The following is an 11958-nucleotide window of genomic DNA, read 5'->3' as shown; positions in this document are numbered from 1 at the left end:
TATCCTCTGTAAAGCAAAAAAGGTTTTCAACACTGATATATTGTGTCAGGCCAATATCAACCAATGTTATCACCACACCGATGTCTGTCAGGCTCCAGTTTATACAACAAAACTATTTAGAATCCAGCAGAATTTAAATTTTCTCCAAGGATATGTATTTGAAAATGTAAACATAGTAAGAAAGTTAAATATAAAACAATTTACATTGCAACAATACACTTATGAAACAACTGTACCTAAATTTAGGGGAAAGGTGTTTTTTGCAGTAACAGAAATTAGTGATAAGATGAACTCACTGTAAAGGTCCGATTCATCCAGGATCTCTGATTTAATTATTTCCTCAATCACATCTTCAAGGGTGACCAACCCCAACACTTCATAGAACGGATCGCCCTCCCCCTCGTTGTTCACCTTCTGCACAATCGCCAGGTGGGATTTTCCTAAAGAAGACAAGAAGAAGTGTTACAGACATCATCTAACTACCTGTGCACTCATGACAGCAGTTTTCATTGTCTTCCCAGTTTTCTGAGCATTGGAACTGTTTTAATGCAATTCAGATATTGGCAAATTGCAACATGTAAGGTTTCATTTAACATGGTTGGAAGTAAACCCCAATACAAGGTACGAAAAAAAAAAATCATGTTTTTTCAGAACTCTGATAAACCCCCTTCATGAAATGCATGGGATTTGTTTTTTATTGTTTGAGTAGGTGCTTTTTCGCACTTTTTGTCGCACTTTTTGTCGTGAAACACTTCACTGATGAATTTCAATAAAAAGAAAAATTACCTTCCATTTTATCAGCTTATCACCTCCATCACTTGATCTATTTATGTAGAAGTTAAGCCAACTACAGCTGTGTATGACTTTACGAGAGAGTATTAAAACATTCTACCTGGTAGAGTTGGGTTAAAAATGTCTATATACAGACATTCTATCGATATACATTTGTAGGAAAGATTATCGATACATAAATCCCAGTATCGATCTTTTAAAATGCATTCGATTTTACCCGTTTATTTTTTGCTTTTGTTTGCCCCTTTAGTCTTGCGTGATTCAGTGCTTAGTGCAACGTTATTGCAGTCAGATGATCAGATCTCGCGAGATCCAGGCCACGTGCCTCCGATCAGAGAACAACAAGATGGCGCAAGCGCAACTTTAATCTCCGGCAAATTTAAGTGCCGATGTCTGGCGGCATTTCGGCTTTAAGAAGCAAGAAAACTGCGCCCAACTTGACAAAAATAATGCTGTGTGCAAAATGTGCAAAGTAGAAGTAAAGTACAACGGAAATACAACTAATCTCTGGAGCCATTTGACTAGGAATCACCAAGAGTATACTCAACAACCAGGAAACTACAAGTCACTGCAACAACCCTCGCTGGAGAAAGCATTTGGGACGAAGTTTCCATCCACGCCTCCATGTGAGAGAACATCACTTTGGCTCTGGCAATTTTTATCTGCAAGGATCTCAGACCATACTGTGTAGTAGAAAATGTAGGCTTCAGACACCTCGTCCAGACACTGGAACCACGGTGCTACCGACACGGAAACAACTGAGTCAAGTCACAATCTCAAAGATGGACAGAGATGTTAAAAACAACATTGCAACTGCAATGAAATCTGCAGAGAGTTGTCATCACCTGCGACAGCTGGACAAGCAGAGCTACGGATTCCTACTTGACCATCACCTCTCATTACACTGACAGTAACTGGTCCCTCATGTCCCACGTTTTACAAACACGGGCGACTGAAGCTCGCCACACCGCGAGTCATCTTGCTGAGCTGCTGACAGTTTGTGGAAGTCTAAGTTGCCCTTTTGTTTTGAATGACAGTCATATATTTAAATAAAAAGTGCATGATGTTGTATAACTATTGTTTAATGGTCATTTCTCAATTTAAATATTAATATTTTATTATGCAGCAGGTTAGAGGGTTACTTTTACAATTGAATGAACAGCATTAGTCCTGTGAGAATCTCTTCCATTACCGAAGCAAAATTGGTATTGTAACTAAAATATCGTATCGTATATTGTATCGAATCGTACCGGAAATCGTATCGTATCGGGAGGTCAGTGGTGATACCCAGCTCTACTACCTGGCACATAATTTTACTATTATGTTGACTGAGGAACACTGCCAAACACATTTCCTCTGTGATTAGAACAAAATATGAACTGTATGTATACCGCCATGTCACTGGCACATTGCTTTATCATATATTCCCATTTGAGTTGACGCCAGTATGTCTCTTAAAATGTGAACACATGAGGAGGTAGGTGAGGTTGTATGACGCTGTTCAATGTAATTAACAACCACACAGATCAAACTGAGTTCCAAATTCTTCAAAGTCACTATAGCATATAGGGCAGTATAATAAAGTTAAGTCATGTTCAGAAGAAAGCGTCTCTCAGGTGTTATTAGGGCCTGAGCCAGAGGGTACTTCAGGCGAAGACCCTATTATGTTTTGTAACTGTTCCTTAAAAATACTTGAGTGCCCTGAGCAGGATCCAGTCACACGCTTTCACATCATCTCACCTCCATTCCGCATTTACCCCCAGAACAAAGCAGGATGGCCCTAAGAACAGTGAGCATGACACACCCCTGCTGATTAAACTATGCTGTCTGACTTTGTCATTTAATTTAGACTTAATTAAGAATCCTATTATTAACATCCAAAGCTCCTTATAAGGTTTTTCCTGCCAACCGCACAGACCTCCTTCAGTCTCTATCAGCAGCTTAACCAGTCTACTACCAGGCAGCAAGTCAGCCACCAACATCACTATCTTCTTTTCTGCCACCAGTTTTCCCCCTAACATCTGCGTATCTACACCATTATAGGGCTTGACCAATAAATCTTGTAGGTATATATATTTTCTAAAATGCGACAATATTAAAACAAATCTTCTATAGCACATAAAATGTAGAAAACAATGCCTATTGTGATTTTATAAATGGTGTAATGTAATGTGTTCAGCAAGGAGCACTGCAGAGCTTCCAACTTGTTTAATTCATTATTTTATTTTGGTCTTCATTCAAATGGTCAATGTTAAAGTATGTGGTTTTTTTTTAAATAATTTAGCCAGTACCTTTACATAGTCATATTGTATAAAATTGCACAGTGAGCATAAAAAGGATCTATTTTCAGTCCAGTACATAAATTCACTAAATCAGTTGTTATTTTTTTCTGTCCTGAAATCAGTATGGGGCTCAAAAATCCCTTCTTGGTCTGGCCCTACTCTCTGGTTGCTTAGAATGTGTGTGTGTGTGTGTGTGTGTGTGTGTGTGTGTGTGTGTGTGTGTGTGTGTGTGTGTGTGTGTGTGTGTGTGTGTGTGTTCCTAAAAGGGTGCAAATACTGGTTGCTGAGGGGCTACCCTTTTGGAAGACAATTGTGTACCCTTTAGTTCATTTTGTACCATTTTGGTTAGTCAAAGGGAGCACTTCTGGCCTTTGAAGATTAATATTGTACTTTGGAGGAGGGAACATTCTTCAAAAGTGTACCTGTAAATACAGAAGCGACCTTGTCTTCAGACACAATTTCTGAGCGTGTGTAGCTCAGTCTTTTTTTTTTTATTCAGGAAGTCTAACTAATGCTCACATTTTTTATTTCCTTTAAGATACAGCATCATAGCAACAACTGTGTGTCAGGTTAAAAAAAACCATACTACCAAAACACTCTAAAATGTTAGTAGCCAGGTGTCTTCAGAAGTGGACTAGCTCAGTCCCTATCTGTATATTTAATAACAGATTTTAGGTGATGCAAGGTCACTTCATGTGTATGAAAGTTTGTACTTTCACAGCATTTAAGTAAATTATTGGGATCAACAAACAGTGTTGAGGTTCTCAAGTGCTTGTTCATAACTATCATTACGTGAGCGTTCTTTGACTTATCAAATATCAAAGGTTCCATCCATCCATTTTCTACTGTTTTTCCAGTTAAGGGTTGCAGGGGGCTGGGGTCTATCCTAGCTGCCTCGGTACAAGAGGTGGGGTTCACCCTGGACAGGTCACCAGTCCATCACAGGGCCAACACATAGAGACAGACAACCATTCACACTCTCAGTCACACCTACGGTCAATTTAGAGTATCAATCAGCCTCGTCCCCTCTTGATGTCTTTGGACTGTGGGAGGAAGCTGGAGTACCAGAGAGAACCCACACAGGCACAGGGAGAACATGGAGACTCCACACAGAAAGATCCCGTGCTTGAGTTGAGACTCATACCCGAGATTTTCTTGCTGTGAGGCCACAGTGCTGACCACTGCACCACCGTGCTGCCATGAAACTTATTAAGCAAAGCATGTGAAACGTGAAGATATTAAATTTATTGTTTGTGTGCTCTACTGGAACTACTACTTTTAAATATCTCTCAACTGGACACTTGAAAATGTGAAATATGAAAAAGGTGACCCACGTAAATGCACATTCATGGCCAAGCCTTATGACAAACAGCTATATCATTATGGATTCCTACATGATAACATCTCAGCTCGAACAATAACCTTTTTGCTCTCTTAGTGCTTGCACCGCTCAAACCCTGTTAATGTGTACAAGCAGTTACAGTCAGGGTTGGGCCAGACTTTGGCCAAGAGCATTACTTTACGACAAAAATGTACACAAGACACATGTGAATCCTGCTGAACACCTGACAGACTCTTGCAGATGCATGCTGAGTGACTACAGAGGCCTGTTTCAAAAAGTGCTACATTGGCCCCTGGCCACCTCAGATCTGAATCAATAATGATGCTGCCAAAATGAAGAAGTCTGAGCTTAACTAAGGGTTTGACCCCCTCCTTATCCCTTTCAACTTGACAAATGCACAGTTGAGCACATCTGGGGATAAAAAGCAAGCAACTGGACTAAACTGACTGTAACAACACAAACTAACAATATCTGTGGGTTTTTTGCAAACCATCTGTTTCAAGAACATTACATATACACAGAAAACCATTAACTGTGTTGAGGGAGATTTATACACAGACATGTACACCAGGGGTGGGCAATCATGTGCCATGAAGGGCCGTGTGTATGCAGGTTTTCCTTCCAACCAAACACTTTAACAGGTGATTCCACTGATTAACACACCGTCAGCCACAGAAGAGTGTTAATCAGTGAGGTCCCCTGTTAAAGTGTTGGGTTGGAAGGAAAACCTGCATACACACGGCCCTCCATGGCACATGGTTGTCCACCCCTGATGTACACTGTCAGGGTCCATGAAATTGTTCATGAAAAATTTGCAACGGCAGTCACCACATCACTGTTTTAGGCCTCTGCAATGTGATCTTGACTTAAGATCATTATAAATATTTTCAGTTCATCCTCAATTCCAATTGAATATTTATGCCAAATTTTGAGAAATTCTGCAGAAGCATTCCAGAAGTAAATGGAGACGTGAGATAAATAAAGCCTGCAGATATCCCATGATTCTCTTGGCTGAGCGACCCCCCCTGGAGGATTTGGGCACCTTTGACCACTGTTAACATGTATTACACTTGTACAAATGTTAATATACATGTATATATGTGTATGTAAATTCCTGTCCAAAGGTCCAAGACCACCACATTTTTTTAAGCTCATCCTTGAGTCCAGCTAAATGTTTCTGCCAAATCTGAAGGAAATCCCTCCAGATGTTCTTGAGACATTGCATCAATGATAATGACACAGATATCGCAAACATGGGAGGTGAAAGTGATCATTAGCTTGACAAACAGGCATTTGGAGAGAAGTAAATATAATAATAATCAATCTTTTAAGATGTGATCACAACAGCCTCCACATCACCATCATGGTGAAAACCCATGACTATTCTGTACAAGTAGCTAGGGTTGAAGTGATAGAACATTTTCATGGTATACTGTGTATGGACACTGCTAGTCATCATACAATACATATTTGCTTATCAAAGGTATTGAAAATACACGTCTCAAACAGACAGACATATAAACAGCTGGTGTACAGCGTAAGTACTCACAACTATGTTCCTACGACACAAGGTGAAAGCAATACCAGCCAAATGATGTCACAGTGGAGAATCATTGTTTTAAATGGATCCTACCCAAATTTTCTTTCTTGTCATAAATCTGTGCCAAATGTCTTCATCCAACTTTTATTTTGTTCAACTATCAAAGATTGGCAATGCTAGTATGTTGAAAATGGGAAAAAAAAACTTTGACTTTTCTTTCAAACTGATTCAGGTGCTCCCTTGTGATTGGTTAGGGGAAAGTCAAATCCTCTCCCCCACGAAAGAAAGCGAGAAAGAAGTAGAAGAGAAGAGATATCCCAAGGCCCATCAACAATCATACAGGCCATCTTTGTTTCCATTAAGAACTGAAGAGCGGGGGAATTCACAAAGAGCTCATATGACCAGCAATTAAACGAAGACCAAAGGCTGTATAAGTGTTTTTTTTCCCTTTCCTTTGTGTCCTTGCATGCCTGCATGTCCTGCAGAGAGAGCAAAGAGCAGGCATTGCAAGCACGATGACACAAACACTCACACGCACATTCTGTCCTTGCTGGGTTTTTCTACCTGAATAAAGCAGAGTGACTGAAAGATCTGTCTCCCACCAGGCTGCCTTCAGTGTGGGAGGTTGTGATGTTGTGACATAAAGTGACAGTCGATGAATGACATGTTGGATATTTAATCTGGGAATTCAAGCCTTAGGAGGATGGACGCTATGACACAAGTGGTTACAAAATATTGAGTGACATAGGAATGAGTCCTTAAACCTGGAAATAGGTTAGCAATGTCCTCTTACCTTATCTAAAAATCAGTGTGATTTTTGGTTAAAAACCTGAAATATGTTATGCGTACACATAATATACATGACATAATAACATCATACATAAGCCTAAGATATCTTAAAATACTCTATGGCTACTGGTCATGGGGATTGCATATGCCTTAAATGCCTCCTACAGACTGTGAGATTTTAGTAATCTTATAAATTGAGAACTGACATGGATCTAAATACTTGGTTAAGACACATCGGCACCTCCTCCTGAATCATAGGTTGCACAGCAAGTCAAGTAGACGTCATCTACTTTCCTAGAACATTTCTACTGGTTTATTAGTAGACGTGGGTTATAACAGCAGTCACACAGTGACATGGTTATCCTATATTTCTAATTCTGTCAGAATTTGGTCCTCTCGCACAGTGCAACGTAGGAGCACCATTTGGAGCCATGAGAGGGATATTATCACGTTTATCATCTTTCATCTGAAAAGGCCAAAAATCGCATGGTGTATATGTACCTGGATTAAAACAGTGAGTTTCTAACAAGTGGCAAATCACTGTATGGATTAGACTACAGATGTGCATTACACCTCATGACTATGAAAACAGAAGAAGCTCAAAGGTAGTTCAAGTTAAGGCCTGCACCTGTGATGTAGCTCATTTCTTGCATAATTATAACTTCTAACAATTTCAACACACTTCAAAAACGATAAGAGCGGTGGTCATTTATGAAATTTATTATCCCGATCAAAGCATGGAATCTTTTGATGCACAACGTAAATTTTCTGCAATAATCAATTATCCATTGTAATAATCCCATAGCGACTTCCGAGTTGGCCTAATGACCATGATTTAGTTGAACTTGTGTTAACCTGGAAGTGCTTTTTTCCTGATTTTTGTCTCCTTTCTAAGGGTTTGTAGACTACTGAGCATATGACTGGATGAAGACGACTTGGACTGTACCTAGACAATGCACTTGAGAGTTTGTACACAGATTATAGTCATGCTGTTGTTGGTGGTCCATCTCCGTTAGCTAAAAATATATGACTTACGTGTGTGGCGTAACTGGCAAGACACTTAGCTGGGAGTATGTGAGAGGTGAATAACACTTCGTGGGTGAAGTAAGGCTTTAAGTCAACAGTGTCCCACGCTAATAAAGTACTGTCAATAGCTGACTGTGGTTCATTCCACACTAGATTGCTGTAGCAACTAAAATAGAGCCACCATGTCATGGAAAAGGCAGAGTGTGTGTGTGTGTGTGTGTGTGTGTGTGTGTGTGTGTGTGTGTGTGTGTGTGTGTGTGTGTGTGTGTGTGTTGTGTGTGTGTGTGTGTGTGTCCTCTCCCTGTGGTGCTGAGTCAATATTTCAGAGGAAGCAGAACCCCAAGGGACATACTTACCCACGTTACTGGAGAGTCACTGGAGAGTCTATTGACTCCTTCTTAGCACACATACTTACACTAACCCACACCCCACCCCACACACGCAGTGCATGAAGAAGTTCAGCCAAGTACAAGCTGCTTCATGCACAGTCAGTGTTGGTCTTATGTCAGCTGAGTCTACAAAAACACAAACACTCTGCTCCCGTGTGTCCATCGTAGCTGATGTGCAGGCGAGATTTGTGTTTGTTACAAAAGGGGCCTAATCAAAGGCAAAACTGGAAAATTGTTAAGTACTGTTAAAATTGTGTTGTTGTTACTGCCTAGGCAGGCATGCACAGAAAAACAAACAGCTGTCACTTATTGAACTGAGAGTCTGACATGACAAGGGGCTTTTTTTCTGGTCCAATCCATCCCTACATTTTTCATTCTTTTCACAGACTGTGAGCTTAGGTGGCAGTCACCTCTGAGGTTTGGCATTTATTTGGCAATATTTAGAGCCAGAGCCCAAAGATTTGCAGAACACTCACACTGACTTGTAAATTTTGCCTTTTGCTTTTTGTCAACTGATGCCCTAAAACACAACTACTTCCCTAAAAAAAAGAATAGTGGTAATCTGAGTCAGAGTAATTCACAATACGAGACTATCATGATACAGCGAATCTGCAGTTATCAATACACATTGCAAGAAAATTCATCAATGCTACATCATGAAATCTGTGTAACCAAAGCAGAAAAAAACTCCAAAAAGGCAAAATACAAGAATTACAGATTTATTCACTGCACAGATAAGGTACTTTCACAAGTATTAAAAATTTTAGGATCTTAGTCTTAGATTAGTACCTCACCAGTGTATATATATATTAAAAAAAAACATCTTAATAAAGGGGAGCTTCCTATTTTCAACCTGGGCCCAGTATTCAAAACTTTTTTTTTTTTTTTTTTTTAAATAAGTGAGAGGTTGAAATTATTTCTGAAATCACTCCGGTAACATAACAATTAGGTGATGTCTTTCCACAACTCAACTCATGATTTCAAGACTGAAAACTTCTCCTTGGTTTAAAGTTGGACACAGACATGGCAGTAGCCAACAGCAAGGACAGAGAGACATTCATTCCTCCTTTCCATAATGTTGTAGGACAAGAAGAGAGTAATAATAACAAGAGGGCTCTCGCAGTGTCAAGAGCTTAGGCTCCAATAGTCTGGGCTGGTCAGAGTGCAAAAAAACTTCCTAGACTTTCTCAAGGGCATAACTTGATGGCAGCCACCACTAGTTCTGCCCTTGCTCCATAATTAAGCAATTTCAAAAATGATTATTTCCATCACTCATTTATCCAAAAAAGTTAGTGAAAATAGGTCGGCAAAACAAATGTCTCCTACATAGACACTATATTTGTTTGCTTTTAACGATCTCTTCATTTTCTATGAAGTAAAAACACACCATTTTATACATTTCTACATGCGCTCCCCAGTGAGCATCAGTCCTCGTCAGTTGAACACTATCTCAGTTACTTGGACTTGAGTATCAAGTGATAAGACGTTGCTCAAAGGTTAAAGGTAAAGTTCCCTGACCGCACAAATAAACCAATTCAGCTCATAACTCATTCAATTACCAATGAAAATTAAATTTCCCCAAAATGTCTAATAGCGTGAAATAATTAAGTGATGAGACTACATCGATAAGGTCAAGTTCAAGGTGACATGACAATGTTGCCATATACAGAACAACGTGATCTACTATAAGTCTAGAAAAACTCCTACAAGGGTACAGTCATTTCTACATCATTTTGTAGCACTGTTCTAAAATAATGACTGCAAAGTGTATTTTCTTTTTGGTGGTTATGCAATTGCACGAGCTGACATCTTGATTCTGATTTGATTAAGCAGCACTGTAGTTATCCCGTATCAAACTGATTCCAGTAATTTCTGTCTCAATTGATCATTTGGATCCAAAAACACAGGAAAAACAAATCCATTTTTACAAACACCAGAATTATCCTATTAGAAAAAAAGAAGATATGCAGGCACACACACGTGACAGTAAAGAGGACCAAACACAGAAGTCCAAAACAGGAACTGAGAAAGATGCAGCTTCTCTTTCTGGACAGAGCACAAGGCACCAAATTAACAATCAAAGGAAAAACATTTCAGTTTTCTTTCCTGGGTACTGTAGAATGTTTATGTCCAAACAGGCTCATTTAAGTTCTTGCATTACCTGCAAGCTATGTTTCCTCTCCTCAGCTTCATTAATATTAACTGAACAGAACCACTGCTTATTGTGCATGCACACACATATTCCCAGCAGGTCAGGTGACCTCTCAGTTTGTTTCACTATCCTCTGGCTCTTCCGTCACCAGATTGCAAGCTGGCCTGTTTGTTGACACGAAACATCGGCAACAAAAGGACGAGGGGGGAGCAATGAGTCTTTATGGGAAAGGAATGTCACACACATACCGTCCATGCACAAACACAACCAGACGGCCACATATCAGTAACTCTGACCACAGCTACCAAATGCAAAGCATGCATCCTGTGAGAGGTTGAAACAAAAACGCATGGCTGCAAATATGCATGTGTGCGTGCACACACACACACACACACACACACACACACACACACACACACACTTGAACAAAAGTGTGTTGTGCAGGACAGGTCAAGCTCTTCTTACCTGTTTTTCAAGCTTTAACTGGACTCCCCCCCCCCCCCCCCCGCCCCTCCCCATGCAGCGAGACCCACTCTGATCATCTTATCTGAAGAGAAAGTGGGGTAGTAGCATAATGTTTATTCCATGTTTGAGGCAGAAGGTACAAAGAAAATTTAACACAATATGACATGGCATAAGTAAGATTGCTTTGTATATGCATGAATGTCATGAGCTACTGCAGTAACCTCTCAGAGGATGCTGGACTATCCCAGCTACAAGTAGCACTCACAAATTTGTGAAATAACACTCTTTTTTTTATATTCCTCTTAGGGGGACATGGACGTGTGGTACCAACATGGTGATCATGTTCACAACACAAGACTTGCTGTGTTGAATGAGGAATTTTCAAGTGGCTTACAAACATCACTGCACAGTGACAGCAAGACATAACAAGACCATTCACCTGGACGTTCTGTCAAAAAATAAAAACAAAACAAACAAACACGTGAAAAAGAATTGACTTTGCCTTTTCCAAAAAGGAGTAAATTTGCAAAATGGAAATGGAAACTCATAAATGGAACAACAGATCTTTTTGTGCTCTGGACAGTTGGTCAAATAAAACAAGCAGGATCAAAAGGGGCACTAGTTAGCAAATATGGCAGTCGTTGGCCATGGGCCATTGCAAGGCCCCCAGCATCAGCAATGACCTTTGACGGAGCAGTTTATTTTGATAATCTGACTTGAAAAATGTATTGTTTTATTTCTTTGTTTACTGTCAAAAACAGGTCAATTTTGAGCTTTTATTTTGTATGCGCTGAACCAAAGTCAAATGATTCTGTTGCTTGCACACTAACCTCTGAGTTAAACCAAATGACGTATCTGGTTTGAAATTCATCATCCAGCACACCTACCCTGCAGTGGGTAGTGGACCTCTTCAAAGGTGGAACCTATTTCACTGAGGCAACAACACCATCTATCAACTGTCAGTGGCTAGTTCCTCCAGAACTGTTCCCATCACCTCTTTAAAAACCTCTGCGTCATCGATGGGCCTGTCATGCCACACAAGCGCCAAAGACACTTTTAGTGGTCAACTAGTAACTTTTTGTTGGCATGTGACATGTGAGCCCTTGTACCAGGACCTTGCTGCATTATGCTAGCTCTGACATGTGAGGGGAGGGTCACTGACTGGCTCCAATGCTTGACAA

General features: G+C 40.1%; 1 protein-coding gene across 2 annotated transcripts in view; it reads right to left on the bottom strand.

The window, feature by feature from the left end:
- Nucleotides 1-11958, bottom strand: part of cnnm4b (cyclin and CBS domain divalent metal cation transport mediator 4b) — a 59772-nt gene that overhangs the window by 35510 nt on the left and 12304 nt on the right. For both annotated transcript variants that reach the window (XM_086206901.1, XM_086206900.1), the window contains exon 2: nucleotides 297-440. In XM_086206901.1, coding sequence (XP_086063027.1) covers nucleotides 297-440 — 144 coding nt within the window. The remainder of the gene's footprint in view (nucleotides 1-296; nucleotides 441-11958) is intronic.

The sequence above is a fragment of the Aulostomus chinensis genome, chromosome 6, assembly GCF_037954235.1.
Source record: "Aulostomus chinensis isolate RoL2024-O1b breed Wild chromosome 6, RoL_Achi_v1.0, whole genome shotgun sequence".
Lineage (NCBI taxonomy): Eukaryota > Metazoa > Chordata > Actinopteri > Syngnathiformes > Aulostomidae > Aulostomus > Aulostomus chinensis.
Note: the sequence above shows the minus strand (reverse complement) of the source record. Positions and strands in the feature narration are given on the sequence as shown.